At 41.4% G+C, this 19381-nt stretch overlaps 1 protein-coding gene across 3 annotated transcripts; it reads left to right on the top strand.

Moving 5' to 3' along the window:
• Positions 1-80: 80 nt before the first annotated feature.
• On the top strand, positions 81-4546 carry LOC110199328 (proteasome subunit beta type-9). 3 transcript variants are annotated; one of them, XM_020974118.2, is made up of 6 exons: positions 81-297; positions 2450-2517; positions 2891-3022; positions 3441-3570; positions 4041-4182; positions 4362-4546. In XM_020974118.2, the coding sequence occupies exons 1-6, from the start codon at positions 223-225 to the stop codon at positions 4487-4489; spliced, it is 675 nt and encodes a 224-aa protein (XP_020829777.1). In that variant the 5' UTR covers positions 81-222; the 3' UTR covers positions 4490-4546. The 3 variants fall into 3 exon arrangements, with proteins under 3 accessions (XP_020829777.1, XP_078011568.1, XP_020829778.1); XM_078155442.1 differs by having other exon boundaries at positions 82-297; positions 2435-2517; XM_020974119.2 differs by lacking the exon at positions 81-297 and adding an exon at positions 311-1353.
• Positions 4547-19381: the final 14835 nt, after the last annotated feature.

The raw sequence follows: 19381 nt of genomic DNA, 5'->3' as shown, positions 1-19381 counted from the left end.
GCTACCTCAACCCCACAAGTAGCTCAGTTCTCGGCTCATAAGAACCACTCCCTCCAACTGCCCCTAGCACAGCCTGTAGCGTCACCAATCACTGAGCAGATCAGCCCTAAACAGGTTAGGAGCTGGACTAGACCACAGGCCAATGCTACAGAGGAACCCGTAGAGGGAAGCAGAGCAAGAAGGGGCGGAGCTGGCGCTCTGTACCGCTGGCGGAGAAGAGCAATGCACAGCGCTGTCAGGATGCTGGAGAGTTCTTATTTTGGGAACCTTCCCGGAGTCGGAGAAGTCCATACCGGGGTAAGAGTCTCGAGGGACAGCAAAGAGGGATAGAGAGGGGGTAAAGCTTTGGAAGCCCGGCGTCACGGACCAAGCCGAAGAATACACGTGGAAGGAACCCTTCACCATCCTTCCTCTGGCAGCCCACAGTAGAAGGAAAAGTCTCACTTTGGGAGAGGCAGTCTAGGGGTATGGAGTGCGGATGAACTCTAAAGGCTGCCGGAGGAGGCCAAAGAGGGGCGTCCATACTCCGCGGCAGAGGCCGAGGGAGAAGCGACTTCAAAGCCCTTTCGCTTTCGCTTCATTGGGGAAACTTGGCAGGGGTGGATTTGGAGGAAGAGTAGAGAAAAAGAAGGTAGATTCCAGGAAGGAGCCCCGTGGTCACTTGGACCATGGGATCTGTATGAGTGAAAAAGTAAAGGAGTAAAATTTTTCTTTAAGAACGATCAATTCATCGCATAGACTGCTTCCAGTAGTATTCATGGGGGAGAGGGATAGCTATAGGAGGAAGTGGGGGAGTACCCCTGGTCTGGTGATGCCCCAGGTAATCTTCATCCTTGGTTCAGGCGTGACCATGCTAATCACGTCACACAAAGCTATTCTGGGGACCTAGTCCATAAACTGATTGCCTAAGGAAGATAGGGAGGAGGAAGTGGAGTGGCAGCAAGCAGACAATTGACCTGCCCTCACTGCCACTACTCAAGGATTGGGGTAGGCACAGCTCTGTAGCACACCAATGACTGAGGAATGTAGGGCTGCCTCATCACTCCTCGTGATCGATTTAATTCAGCAGACATTTAATCAGCACCCGCACAGACCCCAAAGCACTGGGTGAAGAGATAAAGAAAGTCAAACAAGGTCACTGACTTTATGGAGCTTTCAATGTTAATGGGCATAACACTGTGCAACATCTACACAGAAACTACAGTTCCGAAGAAGGAATGAGGTGATACAGTGAAAAAAATTTTGGAGGAAATGGCGTTCTTTTAGTTGGATCAAGAAAACTGGACAGGATTTAAATGGAGAGAGAGAGAAGGCATTAGAGATATAGGGAAAGACATGAACAAAGGCATTGAGGTAAGAAAATGGGGAGACTGGGGATCAAAGAGTTGAAATCATTAGTCCAAGATCACACAGCTGTTTAGTAGCAGGCCTGAGTTTGGACTCAGGTCTTCTGAATCATAATGAACAAATGGTAAATGAGCGGCTAAAAAAATAAAATATTTAAGGGACAATAGCATGAGATAAGTGTAAGAAGGTAAATTATAACCAGCTTGTGGATAGTGAGTGGTCTGGTTTGAATAAGTCACAATAAGTCATTAGGACAGTCTTCTGGAATACAGAAGTAGTGATTTTTACTTCAGGCAACAAAGATAATAATAACAGATATTTACAAACCAGTCAAGCATAAGTGTATAATGTTCTAACTAGGTTCAAACCATAGATTCCAGCTTTTTTGGAACTCAAGATTTCTCCTCTGGCTACCAGAGAACTCTATTCCCCCCCCCTTATCAAAACCTGCTTAACTAAATCTCTTCAGTTTAAAAAAAAACGTCCCCATGGCTGAGCTCCTAAAGACCCAACCCTCACTTCATCATCCTGAGAGCTTACCAACACAATCATCTAAACTTACTGGGAACAGCCAAGCAACAATTTCCATTTAACAAATTCCTGGTCACCCCCTTAGCTAATGCCATACCATATCTAGATACAAAACATCACAAATTCCAACTTTTTACACTGGAGGTCACTTCAACATGGGAACAACCAGGCCTGTAAAGGTACCCACAGTCTTCCCCAATCCCACATCCCACAACCTTCCCTCACCAAAAAGATAACAAGTGGTCCCTGGGATTTTTCTAATATTCTTTTCCCTATGGTGGGGAAGGATGTTCTTGGGGGAATCTAAGATTTAGGCACTGAGATCCTGACCCTTTGCCAGGTTGAGATACCTCCTCCCTACCATATAAAGGAATGGGGCATAATAGTGAGAATAGCATATTGGAAGTCAGACCTCTTGATTCCTCTTCCAGCTTTGCCACTAACCAACCTTGTGACAGCTTTTGTGTGTCTGTTTCTTGTAATCTGTCTGTTTTCTGTTACTTGTAAAATGAGGGGGAGAGTATAAAAGTATCTTTCAGCTTTAACATTCTAAAAGTTTATGTTTCTATAGACAACTATAATGGCAGTGGAGTTTGATGGTGGTGTCGTGGTGGGTTCTGATTCCCGAGTTTCTGCAGGGTAAGTATCAGGGGAGGATCAGGGATTAAGGCACTCTCCCCAACAGGCATGTTGCCTAGCCCAGGCATAAAAAGCACTGCAGAGGTAGTTTTAGAACAACTGGGGGTCAACATGAATAACAAAGCAGGGGCCGGCATAATAAGAAGTTGGAAGCAGACTATGGAAGGAAATTTAAAGGGATGAGGACCTAGGTAAGTGTATACTTAGGTAAAATAGGGATACTGGGGTGGAGGATATCTTTGCTAAGACTGAGAACACCAGGATAATTGAGAAGTGTAACTAGAAAGGATGAGCAAATAAGGATTATGTCTTTATTCCTCAAGTCTCTTCCTTAATAGCCTCTCCTTTATCATCTCCTTCCTCTACCATTCAGAGAAGCTGTAGTGAACAGAGTGTTTAACAAGCTGGCCCCTCTGCACCAACGAATCTATTGTGCACTGTCTGGTTCAGCTGCTGATGCCCAGGCCATAGCTGACATGGCCACCTACCAGCTAGAGCTTCATGGGTATGAGTCAAGAATGGTCTTGGGATTTTTTATTCTCTTCTTCATATACTCCCCACCTAAACTACTACAGCTAGATTATCTCCTTCATTATATTCCCCTAATCCAATGCTACTTAACACATATAGAGTAAGGAGACTGTGGTGGGTGGTGGGTGATTAAGTGACACAGTGGTGAGGGTATAGAGACCTCTTTAGACACAATGAGAAGGACTCTAGCTCTCATCAAAGGAATTTATAGTTAGTATTGGAGTAGAGAAGGGGAAGCAGATAACAAATGAAGAGATAAGTGAAAAATCAAAAGTGTACTGAAATTAAGTTTGGAGTATTATAGGTGTAGGTTTTCATGTTTGGTTTATGAGGATTTGAGAGAGAGGCAGGAGTGTGGTAGTTCGGGGAACAATGGCTATCAATCTCCACAGGATGGAGTTAGAAGAACCCCCTCTTGTTCTGTCTGCTGCAAACACAGTGAGGAATATCACTTATAAATACCGAGAAGAGCTTTCAGCCCATCTGATGGTGGCTGGCTGGGATCCATACGAAGGAGGACAGGTGAGACCCTCCCAAAAGGATCACTACACTTGCAATTAGTTAGAGGAGTAACAAATCATCCTGTCAATGAGGGCCAGAGCTACTGTTGCTGTAGGTTAATGTGTGGTTTCAGTGTGAGGCCTGAAGTTGGGAATCTAAGGCCTAGGCAAGGGAAAGAGGCTCTCTCCTTTGGGACTCCAAAAGAGGAGAACTGTAGTCAGGAAAACCTGAGTTCAAATCTGGCCTCAGACACTTACTAACTGTGTGAGCCTGGGCAAGTTATTTAACCTCTTTTTGCCTCAGTTTCACCATCTGTTAAATGGGGATAATAATACCACCTACTTCCCAAGGTTGTTGTAAAGAAAAAAAAAGATAATAATTGTAAAATGTTTAGCATAGTGTCTGGCACATATTAAGTGCTATATAAATGTTAGTTATCATCATCATCATCATCATCATCATCATCTAACTTTTTGATTACCTTATCTCAGGTGTATGGGACCTTAGAAGGGATGCTGATTCGACAGCCTTTTGCAATAGGAGGCTCTGGGAGTAGCTACATTTATGGCTATGTGGATGCCACCTATAAACCAGGCATGTCCCCTAAGGAGTGCCAACAGTTCACTACTAATGGTAACTATCCCTTGGGGAAGGGAAGGGGGAAAATTAAAACTAAAGCAGTGATCCCTGGGGAGGGAGAAACAAAAAGGATGGATACCCTGGGCTCTGAGAATAGCCTAAAGAGATAGACAAGAGAGTCTATAACCAGGATAAACCTGCCTCTTCCTCTGCCTGTTCAAATCTTTCAATAGCTATTGCTCTGGCCATGGGCAGGGATGGCTCCAGTGGAGGGGTCATCTATTTGGTCACCATCACAGCTGCCGGCACCAAACAGGAAATCATCCTGGGGAAAGAGCTACCCCAGTTCTATGATGAATGAGGCATCATCACATATTACTCCATCTCTTTGATTTCTAATAAACTTCTTGTATTCAGAGTCTGGTGTAGTCATTGGGAGCAACTCAGAGGATTTGGAAAGAGGAGAAGACAATGTGGCATAGGGGCAAAAAACCAGGGCTGAGACTCAAGAGTGTAGCTCTAATCCCTATTCTTCCATAATTTTGCTGTATGACACTGGGCAAGCTACATCCTTTCTCTGGGACTCAGTTTCCCCATTTATCATCTGAAGTTGACTTATATGATCTGTAAAGTCATTCTAAGATTCATTCCTGCTCAACAGTCTATGAATCTGTTAGTATGAATCTGAAGAACATGGTTCCTCATCAGTGAGGAAGCAAATATTTCTATCTCCCTCCTGACTCTACCCCTAGGCCCTGCTTTCACAGAATAGAAGAGACAAACAAGGCCCCAATCTTGGAAAGAGCTCTCTTACTAGGTCCTATGAAATGTAGGGAAAACTAGCGATAGTGTGTGTGTGTGTGTGTGTGTGTGTGTGTGTGTGTGTGCGCGCGCACATGTGCATGTGCGTGCGCATGTATCATATATAGCCATAGCTCTGATACGGTTCAAGTCTAATAGTGCTTGGTAAGAGACAAGATAAATATGAATTGCAATGAATTTAAATGTAGCTTCAAAATGCTTAATTTCTGAAATAACCATAAAACAAACATTAGCTATGGAAAAGATTTTAGAGATTAGCTTAATATTACAATCTTCAGTACTTAGCACAGTGATTGGCACATAATCGATACTTAACAAATGTTCATTGACTATTGACTATTCTGCAGTGAAACAGAGGTACAAAAAGGAGTAGCAACTTGTCCAAAATTGTATAACTGGTGTTACCTAACCTCATATTGTAGAATACATAAGTGTCATATACTGAGAAATAGCAAAGAGGTTCTAAGAGGCAGTGTGAGCTAGTGAATAGAAAGCCAGCATCGGTATCACTATAATTTTCATTCAGATTTCACCTCTAATGCATGCTAGTTCGCAAATCACTTAACCTTTCAGTTTCCTAGGAAACTTTCTAAATCTTTACAGAACAGCCGCTGGTCTGTGTAAAAAGAGGGAGCTTCATAACCAGGACTCCCTATTCCTATAAAAATCACAAGTTTGGGTAAAATAATAAAAACTTTTACAATAATGTAACATTTGAGTAAATAACAACATTGGGGAAAATTAGGAAGCAGGTTAGCAGAAAGCACATTTAGTGTTTTCTAGTTTCTAGTATTAACTAGAAACTAGTTAGACTAGTTTCTTGCACCATATACCACTGTAAGTTCCTAGCAGAGTCAATCAAAACAAAAAAACAAAAAGAAGGAAAAATAGGAGGTGACATTCACAACTGTGTTCAGAAAGGAGAATCTGTAACCAAACAGAGGAACAGAGGTGATCTTAAAAGATAAAAGAAACAATTTTGATTATGTAAAATTTATAAGATTTTTCATGGACAAAAGAAATTTGACTACAATAAGAAATAGAAGATAATGAATGGGGAAAATTGTAATCATCACACATCTAATAGAAGTTTCATATTCAAAATCTGTAGAAAATTCTCTTACAAATTACATATATGTCATATATCCAATATATGTAGAGAATTGTCTTAGTCTTTTTTTTTAAAGGCAATTGGGGTTAAGTGACTTGCCCCAGGTGACTTGCCCCGGGTCACACAGCTAGTAAGTGTCAAGTGTTTGGTCAGAGGCCAGATTTGAACTTAGGTCCTCCTGACTTCAGTGCCAGTGCTCTATCCATTGTGACACCTACCTGGCCCTAGAGAATTGTCTTAGTCTTACAACAAATATGTAAGACACTAATCTATTCTCAAATAGATATGTGGTCAAAATATGTGACAATTTTCAAAGATGAAATTAAATCTATCAATACACGTATGAAGAGAAATGCACATCAAGACAAGGGATGTGAAAATATCAGAAAAGAACAGTCACTACTGGAATTTATCAATGTGGGTGTTAACAGAATTTCCCTGAGCCATTCTCTAACCTGGGAATTCTTGGAGCCACACAAAGCAGGCCTAGAAACAGGAGTGCCAGTAATCAAGTATTGGTTTGATTCATCAGTTTCAGAGTAAGGAATGCTCTCTAAGCTGGGATAAAAGCACAGCTTATATACATGAATCACAAACAGGGAAGGAGGAGTGGATTACAAACAATCATTTCCAGGGCCTTAGTGGTTTCCCATGACAAGCCCTCAAGTCCACAACATAGGTGTTCTGGAGTCCTGTGGGAACAGTATTGTTTTGAGTACTTGGGGGTCGTTATTTAGTGGGGTGCAGGACAAGAGTTATGTGATGAGAACAAGTTCTACAATCTGATTTGCTTCACTTAACATACACTAGCACAGGAATGTGGTGATTGTGAGAGTGTTGTCAAGGGTTTGATTGACCATTTCAAGCTGCATTGTAAGACTCTGTCTCACAAGCCAGAGTCTCCTGAGAAATCTAAATTATTGGTATATCCATTGCACATATCATATCGATTAATATGAAAATCGTAATTCCCTTCACATTCCCTCCTTTTGGTCAAAGGGTAAGAATGACTTGTAGACTGAAGAAGAACATTCATTTGAAACATGATTTTTATAAAACATTTTATAGAAATTTGCTATAAAAGGGAAAAGAGGGACATGGTAGGGAAAAGTTCTGATTCCAGACATAAGTCATATCTGACAGCCAATCATGTCAAGGCTCAGGATTGACAAAGTGGGAATTCTCCTTTTCCAGAAAGGAAATGACACAATGCAGAAATAGAATCAGGAGGATCCTACCTAGGTTGTTCCCACAACCTTTTCCAGGCACAGATATTGACTTTAGCAGTCCTCAGACTGCTCAACATGCCATTCTCTATTATTGGCTTTGTGACAATTCAGATAACCACCCCAGTAATCAAAATTCAAAGCAAATTACAGTCCCAGGAATTTTTACCATAAATGGCAAAACTTTCACTAATCACAACTTAGGGAAAGAAGTGCAACATAAAAGTGAAAGGAAAATATACTGCTACTTCCATGAACACTGAGACAGTAACAAGGAGAAAGAAAAGGCTTAGTTCATAAAGAGAGGAACTGCAAACCTCAGCCCATGTCAGATTTCTTGGATCGGTGGTCTACATCAGTTGTAGTCTGCCTCTCAGCCTGGGGGTCTTGAGAATAGCTGTTTACCTCTGATGTCAGCTGCTTTGGAGCCTATTTAATTTGGGGGATCAGGTCACCAGTGGGTTCTGCAATCGAAGTGGCCAGTATTGCCCTTTTGATATGTGACAGGTGGATCCAGGACTCCACTCCCCAGAGTTTGGCAGCAGTGGTGGTGGTTATCAAGACTTCAAAGGAGCCTTTCCACTGTGGTTCCAAGGAGTGTTTTTGGAGATGACATTTCCAGTAGACCCAGTCACCGGGTTGGATCAAGGGTTTAGTATTGGTTAGAATTTCTAAAGGATGGGAATAAGACAAGTTGGTAAGTCTCTATTACTTTCTGAGTATTGGAGGGAGCCTTTGGCTGCTATGCTTCTCATACATGGGTACAATGGCATTGGGCATCTTGTTACTATCTCATAAGGACTGAGCTTATGGGAACCAAAATGGTCTAGATCTAAGGCTTAGCAGGGCTAAAGGAAGGGCTTTGGGCCAGGGGATACCTCAGCTCCTCAGAGAATATTTCAAGGGAGGTTTTAAGTATCTCATTAACTCTTTCAACCATTGCTGATGATTGGGGGTAATAGGCAGAGTGGAGGTGCTAAGTAATTGGCCGAGATGAAAACAGCTTAGCTAATGCAGCTCCTGTGAAATGGGTGCCTCTGTCACCTTAGGAACCCCCCCATAATGGAATGATTTTTTCCTAAGAGTATTTTTGTTACCCCCAGAAGCTGTGGCAGCATGACAAGAGAACACTTCCACCCATCAGGAGAACATACAGATCATAACCAGAGCATATTTGTAACCACGGGTGGGTGGCAATTGAATGAAGTCATATCTGTTAGGTTTCAAACAACACATCTGGGAGAGGAAACTGCCCACAGGCTGGCTTCAGAGGCTTTGATGCACTGTGCTAGGGGCAGGTGGGACACATCTCATAGGCCATGACAGCAGCCCTGTGGAAATTCCCTCACCAATATTTTCAGGCTAGCTCCATTAGCTTGTTGGGTCCCCAATGGCTGAATGAACAAAGGTGCTCCATCATACAGAGGAATAAATCCTTACGGAGTACTGTAAGTGTGTTTGGGCTGACTCATAGTCCTGAAATCTTATGAAGTCTACATTCCTCCTTTTGAAGCTTTTCGTGCTTTGTGATAAACACTATTTTCTGGGTTGTGGCTATCTCTCCTTTTGTTAGGTTAGGAGGCATAGCCAGGCCTTCAGTTTGATATGAAAATGTTAACAAGGCCATGCTTAGAGGGTCTTGTACCTCAGGAACTTGAAGAGTCAGTTCTAGCTGCTTAGTGTGGGGTAGAGGGAACTGAAAGATAGATTTAAAGTGGGACAAAGTCTAAGCAAAGGCCAGGGGCAGAGAGATGATGTCCTAAGAACTTAATAGAGGGGACGGCAAACTGGACTTTGTCCCTCGATACCTTATGACTTCTTGCTGCTGAACCATTAAGGAGGTATACAGAGTCGCAAACAAAAATATCTTGGGAAGGAGAACAAAAGAAAAGGTCATCAACAAACTGGCAGAGGAGAGAGTCTTTGAAATCTAACTGGGACAAGGCTTGTATTAATATCAATGAGAATTAGGATGGTGACTCAGTGAATCCCTGTTGGAAGGACAATCCAGGTGTATTGGCGTCACTCCCAGGTAAAAGCAAAAATGAATTGGCTTTCAGGGGCAACTGAGACTGAAAAGAAAGCACTACAGAGGCCAATCACCATGAAGTAGGTGGCCAACGGTGGTACCAGGTTAAGCAGTGTGGGGGTTTGGCAGATGGGTGCTCTGGGTGTTACAATAGCATTAACTGATAGAAGATCATGCACAAGTCACCAGCCCCTCCCACCAGGCAAGATGGGCATGTTCACAGGGGAAGTACAGGGGGCAATAAGGCCCTTAGATAGATAGGCATTGATGAGGGGCCAGACTCCCTCAACAAATATTGCTGATAAATATGCCAAGTGAGTGTTGATGTATGGACGGTAAGGTAAGTTTAAATGGGTCCAACCGCAGAACAATAGATGGGGCACTGGTAACTAACCCAATATCAGTAGCATCTGAAGCCAACAAGCTAGAATGAACTCAATTGAGAGCTGCATAGTCAGAAGGGGTTAAGGAAAAGAAACCTAAAGGAATGGGAACACTTTCAAATGTGGAGAGTGTTGGGGATAAAAGACACAAGGAATTCTGGAGGGAATATCTGTGCTATCCTTGTTGCTGTTTCTTGGGGTATTGACTATTGTGTTGATTCAAGGTCTCAAGACCAGCTCAAGCTGGGGATCTATAAACTTTCAATGATCTCAGAGCTGTCTGATTCAAGGCAAAGTCTGATAGTTTCTCTCCCTCCCCTTTCCCCAGTCTGAGTTCGGCAAGTTCCTAACCTGGGTTTGGATCTGAACAATAATAGACAAATGTGGACTCAGCCACTATCAGCCAGCTGGGTAGCTGAGTGATAGAATGGCAAATTCTCCTTTGGCCTGGTATTCTTGCCCTGGTTATTCCTTTGCAGACTTCACACTGGGCTACAAACTGGAAATGAAACCCAGCTCAGCTCCTGATGTTGGAGCTACATTGTTGCTTCTTGCCTCTGAACTTGTTCCCCTCTTTACATACTGCCTAAAGCCATCCCTGGGTGCAGGTAATCTCCTCAGTCTGCCTTGGATCTGTGACTCAGAGATGGGGTAACAAAGCTATTGCTGTCGGAGTGGCCTGGTCTGCATCTGGGAGTGCCAGATATGGCCTCAGACCTTGCCCTAGTGTACAGCTTCTTCCTGTGCTGGAGTGCTCCACGTGGGCTGTGCTCTTCCCTGGACCCTGTCCTTCTCTGTCTGTCTTCCTACACTGACCTGGCATGGGCATATGACTGGCCATTACTTTTTCTTGGATTTTTCCATCAGGAGTCAGTCTAGTCCATTTTCTAGATTTCTTTTAACAACAGTAGATGATTTCATCAAATAAAATGAAAGCAATAAGACAACATGCCAAAAATTTGTGTAATGTGGTCAAAGCAGTCCTGAAGGTTAAGTTTATATCTCTGTATAATTTCATAAATAAAAAAGCAAAAGGAAAAATAAATGAGTTAGACCTAACTTTAAAAAAAAACTAGAAAAACAACACATTTCAAAATCCCAAATAAATACAAAAAAAGATATTCTAAAAATCAAAGAAGAGGCAAACAAAATTGAAAACAAAAACTAATAAATTAGTAAGCCAAGTTGAAGTGTAAAATGGCTAAGTATCAGTCTCATAAAACTGCTTTATCTTCTAATGAGACTTGACTATTAGCCTCCCAATCCATTGTAACTAGAGTTAAGTGGCTGAATTCTTTTTCAACCATTCTATTACTGCATGCTTTGATTCTTCCATGTTTAGCATTTTATTTCTGTATAGGAATCAACTACTTGTCTTATATCTAATTCATGCTTCTACATTGAATGCCATTTTACTCCCCCCTGGGGAGAAGTGGCTAGCTGTAAGCTGTAATTGCAACTTTTCCCTTAGACACAGTAGGGGATTAAAGAGCTGAAGAATGTGAGAATAGGAAACCTAATCTCCCCAATTACAGGTCAGACTTCCCCAGGACTGAATCCAACCCACAAACCACAATGTCTCAGTACACAGGGAATCACTGCGGAGTATTAAACACTCTCCCTCACTTTCTCTTGATCCACATTCCACCTGCACCCCAAAACTGAAAACTACACTGCATAATACTGCAAACAAGAGAATTCTTAAGTCTTCCAGTCATATTTTCCCCTTCATTGTACTGGAATGCCTCTTTCCCCTTCCTGCCTGATTTAGATTTTTTAAAATAATGAACTCTAAGCATCAGGTCATGCTAACAATATTCCAGATTTATATGACACTTTAAGGTATGAAAAGTGATTTGCATACATTATTTTATTTTATCTTAATAATAACCTGTGAGGTAAGTGCTTCCTGTTTTACATATGAGAAAACTAAGGATCAGAATATTTCAGTGATTTGCTCAAAGTCATAGAACTGATAATTGTCTAAGGTCGGATTTGACCTCAGCTCTTTTTTTACTCCAAGGCCAGTGTTACACACTACATTGAGTGTTAGGTGATATGGCTTTAAGTCTTGGCCCTGTCATTTACAAGCTGAGTGGGATTCAATTTCCTCATCAGTTAAATGAGGGGGTTGAACTTGTTCCCAGGGAACCATGGCCAAAGTGCTGAATTTGAAGTCAGAAGACTTCAGATTGAATCTCAATTCTATCAGTTAGTACCCATGTGACATAATGTTGGATGTAAGGGGGGGGGGGAAGAAAGTGAGGAGATAGAAGGAGGAGGAGGAAGAGAGAGAGAGAGAGAGAGAGAGAGAGAGAGAGAGAGAGAGAGAGAGAGAGAGAGAGAGAGAGAGAGGAGAAAAAAGAAAGAAAGTGAGAGGGAAGGAAGGAGAAAAAGAAAGAAAATAAGAGAGAGAGGAAAAAAGGAGAGAAGGGAGAGTGAGACAGAGAGAAGGAAAAAAGTGAGAGAGGAGGAAAGAGAAAAGAAAGTGAGAGAAGGAAAGAAAAAAGCAAGAGGGAAGGAAGGAGAAAAAGAAAGAAAGTAAGAGGAGGGGAAAGGAGGGAAGGAAGAGAGAGAGAAACAGAGAGAGAGAGAGAAGAGAGAGAGAGAGAGAAACACAGAGAGAGAGCTCTGAGAAGAGAAATAAATGGGGAAACAACTTGGATGTCAGCCTGAGCCCCAGTCCCTGCTTCTGCCTTCTCTCCACATCATCCCCACTCACCAACACCACTGAGTACCAGCAGGGCTTTAGTGTCACTAGATGCCAGGCTGATCATCTCTGCACTAGTGAGGAGTTAAATGGGACTGCAGCCATTTCATTTGAGGGGGAGGAGGATGGAAGTGCTCCAGTAAGAAATATGTTGAGGGGCCCACATAATGTTTACTTTAAAGAGCTTTCTCTCGCTCTAAAACAGGCTACAAGAAACAATGCAATGCTTTGACAGTCTGCACTCCTATGACAGTCTGCAAACTTTGACTTGGAGGGAGGCAATCTGGATGTGTAGGTCAAGGTAGGACTATCTAGACACCTACAGGATCCTGGGGAAGAGGCTCCCGAGCACTTTTCCTCTCACTCCTTACGGGAATATCTGGGACTTAGAGTTGAAGGGTGAAAGTTAGAAAGGAAAGCGGCATCTGGGATCTCTTGTACCATGGGAGGGGGAGCTGGGAGCCCCTAAGACTCTGCAATGAAGCCATAGAAAGGTATTATTTGAAAATAATTCAGCACACAATCTACTTCTTGTGATACGCATGTGGGGAGAGACAACTACAGAGGTGAGTGTAGAAGTCTCCCTGGTATAGTCGTGTTCCCAAGAGATAACACAAAGCTTGCCCCCATTTCCCCCCTTCCGTTCTTGGCTCAGGTGCTGCCATTGTAACCACATCACCCAACCCTGCCTCCCACTGTGGGAACATTGTCCATAGCCTGAGGACATAGAACATATGGACAGGAGGGAGTAGTAAGTCTCCAAGCAGCCACCTGGTCTTCATTCACTGCCACTACCAAAGATCTTCAATAGGCACAGACCTTTGGAATATCAATAGCCCAAGGGTTTTGAACCCAGAGTCCATGAACTTCGATGTATGGATGGATACATACATACATATTAGTAATTGCATTTCAATATTACTGTTTCCCTTTTTATTCAATTGCATTTTATTTTATGCATTTAAAAATATTCTGAGAGAGAGTCCATAGGCTTCACAAGAACTGCAAAGGGATCCATGACTCAGAAATGGCTGAAGAAACCCTGCTTTAATTTTACATGGTGAATGGAATTCAGAAAACACTTAAATATTTACTATGGACAGGAATCTACACACTGGAAGGAATAACAAAATAAATAAAATACCTTTCTTCCCTTTATGAAGTTTATAGCCTAGCCTGGACTAATCAATACACCCCACAAATACCTATTTATAATGCAGCTTTAGAAGAGTACAAAGTACTATTTGAGGTATGGGGAGGACATAATCATTTCCATGAGGGAAGGCTTCTTGGAGGAGATGACGTGTTGAGCTGGGTCTAGAAGGATGGGCAGGATTTCAAAAGATGCACCAGTGAAGGGCGTTCTAGGTAGAGGAGTGGCATGAACAAAAGCGTGGAATTAGGAAAGTGCAAGTTAATAGGATTTAGAGCTGGAAGGGACTTTAGAGATAAACTTTGTTTGGAGATGGGAAAGTGAAACCAGAGATGGGAAGTGACTTGCCTAAGGTCATATGGTCAGTAGCAGAATTGGGATCCCAACTCAGGTTCTCTGAACTACGTGGGGGTAAATGAGGAGTAGGGTCTTTCCAAAGTAGGATCTTTGATAGAAGGATGACCTAGTCCATTTACCCTCTATCAGTACCAAAATATCTACATTTCTCAAGAGACATGATTTGTTTACACACTGCATCCATATAACCATACATGTAGGTGTTCACAGACTATGCACACGCATACACACACACTTTATCTCTCTCTTTCTCTCTCTCTCTCTCTCTCTCTCTCTCTCTCTCTCATACACACACACACACACAACACACACACACACACACACACACCACACATACTTGCACCCCATAGCCAAGGGCTACCTAGCTATTTGAAGAAGATAGTACTTGAGAGGCAGTAACAGAGATAAAGCTGAGAAGGTTAAGTTGCACCCAAATTGTAGTCAGTGAGTACTCCATTTTGAGTGAGTCACAGTATATAGGAAGGGGGAGGTTTAACGAAGAGGATGATATTGGAGAGGAAATGGACTGAGGCAAAACTTCCTAATTTGGCATGGACATTTAAAAGGAAAAAAGAAAAGCAAAGAATTAGGATCTAAGTGGGTGCCTTAGATGGTCTCCCACCCTCACTCCTGGCATGTAGGGTGGACCTCTCTAGAGAAACTCTGGGAGGTCATGGATGAGGATTGTCAGAGAATACTCATACTGAAGAGATCATGGTTCATATAGTTCAAAGGGGGAGGGGTTATCTATGCAATATCTCCTTTGACAAGCACAGAAGATAATTATAATAGAAAACATTTCTGTAATTCCTTAAGATTTGCAAAATGTTTTGCTTATTTTGTCTCACAATCCTGTAATGCAGGTGCACTCACTACCCCAATTCCCAGATAAGGATGCTAAGGCTGACTGAGGTTAGGTGATTCCTGCAGGCTCACATAGCTAGTTAGTAACTGCCTGAGGCAGCATTCAAAGACGCATCTAAGGTAAATGCAGTGAACTAATCATGCACTGGACATCTAGGCCGTGAAAATATTATCACAACCATTTTAAAGATGTAGCTACTTTAAATTGGAGGAAAGCAAAGTTCACTATAGGATCTCAACCGATCTTATTACTTACTTCATGCCCCCTAGTATCTCCAGAATATAGGTGGGAACAGTTCACAGATACCATTTAGAATAGACACTAAAACTTAATTGAGCAATAAACATTTATTAGGAGCCTACTAAGGGCCTGGCACTGTGCTGAAAATGGGGCATACAAAAAGACAGGACCTGTCCTGAAGGAGCTCACAATCTATTATGGGAAATAACTGTATGCAACCTAGCTATAAGCAGGAGAAATAAGAAGTAATTAAAAGAGGAAAGGCACTACTAGAATTAAGAGGGCCTGAGAAAGGCTTGATATAAAGATAGGATTTTAGCTGGGACTTAAAGGAAGCCAGGAAAGTCAGTAAGCAGTATTGAGGAGGGAAAGCATTCCAGCTATGGAGGATAGCCAAAGAAAATGCCTAAAGCCAAGAGAGGTGTCTTGTTCCTGGAACAGCAGGAGGCCAGTGTCACTGACTCAAAGAGTATTGTCCCGGAGTAAAGTATAAAGAGATTAGAAAGTGAAAGGGGGTTATAATTTTTATATTAGTCTATATAATATGTCTAATGAATATACTAACAATTTTATTTTCTCAAGAGCTGCCTCTCAGGCTCAGGAGTCAGAGTTCACAATGCAGCTGAAATTGATTAATCAAAACTGACAACATTCACAATCACTGGATCTTAAGTGAAGCGAATCAAAGATTATAGAACCTGTTCCCATCACAGAACTCTGGTTTTGCACTCTAGGGGAGGTGGTCATGACCACCAAGGATTTGACTCCAGAATTGTTGCATTGTGGGAAATCATGGGTTTACTCTTGGGAAACCACTAAATGATTGGTTGTAATCCACCTTCTCCCCCCTTCTTCCCCGCTTCTAATTTAAGTATATAACCTGTGCTTTTTCTTCAGCTGAGAGAACATTCCTTACTCTGAAACTGATTAACTAAACTACTTGATTACTGACACTCCCATCTCCAGGCCTGCTTTGTGCATCTCCAAGCATTCTCAGGTTAGAGACTGGCTCAGGAAAAATCATTTTAACAAAAAGTAGAAGGGGGTTGGGTTATAAAGGCTTTGAATGCCAACCAGAAAATTTTATGTCTCATCCTGGACAATGGGATGCCACTGGAGTTTATTGAGTAGTGGGATAGTGTGACCAGAACTACACTTTGGAAAAATCACTAGTACCCTAATGGAGGCTGGATTAGAGTGAGGAGAGACTTGAGGCAGGCAGACCCACCAGGAGGCTGTTGCAGTAATCCAAGCACTAGAGTGGTGTCAATGTCAGAGGACAGAAGAGGGCAGGTAGGAGAGATGATGCAAAAGTGAAACAAGGGCATAAATGAGATGTGTTGCAAGGTGAAAGGTAGAGAGGGAGAAAAGAAGGGCTAGGACAGAGGACCCCCATTGTTAATGGATATGACATGGCTGAAGATCCAGCAAAGGAGACAAAAAAGCAGGAATCATATTGGTGAGAGGAGAACCAGGAAAAAGCAGTATTACAAAAACTTGGAGAGAAGAGAGTACCAAGAAGAGGGTGATCTACATAGTCAAATGCTAAAGAGAGGACTAAAGATGATGAAGACGGAGAAAAGGCTATTGGATTGGCAATGAAGAGAATGTTACTAACATAGGAGAGACCAGTTTCATTTGAACGATAATGTGGGAAGCCAGACTGTAGTAAGTTAAGAAGAGAGTGAGAGGAAAGGAAGTGGAGCTGCCGAATGTAGACAGCCTCCTCAAGGAGTCTAGCTACAAAAAGGAGGAGAGATTGGGGATGATAGATGGCAGAACTTAATGTATGCAGGGAGGATTTTTTGGTTTAGTAGTTCCCACAATTGCAGATCAAGGCAATTTTGATCATTCATTTTTACAAGATTTTGACTTCTAAATTTTTCTCCCTCCCTCCTTCCCCTCCCCTCCCTTCTTCCAAAAGTGATAGGCAATTTGATATAGGTTACACAGGTGCTATCATGTAAAACATATTTCCATGTTAGTCACAGTTGTGAAAGAAGAAGCAGATCAAAAGGGAAAAAAACATAAAAAAGAAGCAAGTAAACATAACATGTTTCGATTTGCATTGAGAGACCATCAGCTCTTCATCTGGAGGTGGATAGCATTTTTCTTAGTGAGTCCTTTGTACTTGTCTTAGATCATTGTGTTGCTGAGAAAACCTGAGTCATTCATAGTTGATCATCATTGCTGATGTGGTTGGTGTACAATGTTCTCATGGTTCTGCTCATTTCACTCTGTGTCAGTTCATGTAAGTCTTTCCAGGTTGTCTGTCTGTTCATCTTTTCTTATTGCACAATAGTATTCAATTACATTCATATATCACAGATTGTTCAGTAATTCCTCAATTAATGAACATCCCCTCAACTTCCAATATTTTGTCACCTTGAAAAAGGCTGCTGTAAATATTTTTACATATGTACTCCTTTTCCTTTTTTATGATCTTCTTAGGATACAGACCTAACAATGGTATTGTTGGAATGGTATTGCTGGATCAGAGTATATGTGAAGTTTTATACCTCTTTGGGCATAGTTCCAAATTGTCCTCCTGAATGGTTGGATCAGTTTACAACTCCACCAACAGTGCGTTAGTGTTCCAATTTTCTCACATCCTCCTCAACATTTGTCATTTTCTTTTTTTTTTCATCTTAGCCAGTCTGATAGGTGTGAGGTGGTACCTCAGAGTTGTTCTAATTTGCATTTTTCTAATCAAAAATGATTTAAAGCACTTCTTTGTATGCTTTGATTTCTTTATCTGAAAACTGCTTGTTCATATCCTTTGACCATTTATCAATTGGGGAATTGCTTGCATTTTTATAAATTTTATTTGGTTCTCTATAAATCTGAAAAATGAGGCCTTTATCAGAAACACTTCTCTAAAGATTGTTTCCCAGCTTTCTGCTTTCCTTCTAATCTTGGTGGCATTTATTTTGTTTGTACAAAAGCCTTTAATTTTAATGTAATCAAAATTATCTATTTTCCATTTCATAATGCTTTCTATCCCTTGTTCAGTCATGAATTCTTCCCTTCTCCATAGACCTGACAGGTGGACTATTCCTTGCACTTCTAATTAGCTTATGGTATCATTCTTTATGTCTAAATCATGCGCTCAGTTTGACCTTATCTTGATACACAGTGTGAGAAGTTAGTCTATATTTATTCAGTGTCCTATTATTTTCTAGTTTTCGTAGCAGTTTTTGTCAAATACTGAGTTCTTATCGCAAAAGCTGGGGACTTCGGGTTTATCAGACACTAGGTTACTACGGTCATTGACTACTGTTTTGTGTACTTAATCTATTCCACTCATCCACCACTCTATTTCTTAGCCTGTACCATATAGTTTTGATGATTACTGGTTTATAATATAGGTTGAGATCTGTTATTGCTAGGCCACCTTCCTTTGGTTTTTTCATTGATTCCCTTGATATTCTTGATCTTCTGTTCTTCCAAATGGATTTCATTGTTATTTTTCTAGCTCTCTCAAATACTTTTTGGTAGATTGATTGTTATGGCACTGAATAAGTAAATTAGTGTAGGCAGAATTGTTATTTTTCTTATATTGGCTCAGCCTATGTGTATCTCTCTGTGTCAAATGTGTTTCTTGTAAACAACATGTTGTAGGATTCTGCTTTTTGATCCACTGTGCTATCCCCTTCCATTTTATGGGAGAGTTCATCTCATTCATATTATCAGTTATGATTACTGTGTATTTTCCTTCATCCTATTTTTCCTCCTGTTTGTCCTCTCTCTCCTCTCACCCTTTCCCTCCTCACCAATATTTTGCTTCTGTCTACCACCTCCCCCATCTGCCCTCTCTTCTGTCCATCCCCTCCCTCCTTACTTAATTTTATCTCCTTCTATAATCTCCTTCCCTCCTACTTCTCTGTTGGGTAAGATAGATTTCTATATTCAATTGATTGTGTATTATTCCCTATTTGAGCCAATACTGATGAGGGTAAGATTGAATCGATACCCATCTCCTACCCTCCTATGTGCCCCTCCACTGTAATACGTCTTTCCCACCTCTCCATGTGAAATAATTCAATCCATTCTACTTTTCTCTTCCTTCTGCACCCAGTGTACTCCTCTTTCTCATCCCTTAATTACTTTTTATGTCATTACCTCAAATTCACCTTATACCCATACCCTCTGTCTATGTATATTTCTTCTAGCTGTACCATTAGTGATACAATTTTTAAGAATTGCAAATATCATCTTCCCATGTAGGGATGTGAACACTTAAGCTCTATTGAGTCCATTATGTTTTCTTTCCCCTTACCTGTTTGTGCTTTTCTTGGGCCTTAATATTGGAGATCAAATTTTTGGTTTAATTCTGGTGAAAGCTTAAATCCTTCTA

This window comes from Phascolarctos cinereus, unplaced genomic scaffold (genome assembly GCF_003287225.1).
Source record: "Phascolarctos cinereus isolate Bilbo 61053 unplaced genomic scaffold, phaCin_HiC Scaffold_5;HRSCAF=322, whole genome shotgun sequence".
In the NCBI taxonomy this organism is placed as follows: Eukaryota; Metazoa; Chordata; class Mammalia; order Diprotodontia; family Phascolarctidae; genus Phascolarctos; species Phascolarctos cinereus.
This window is presented reverse-complemented; position numbering and strand designations above follow the sequence as displayed.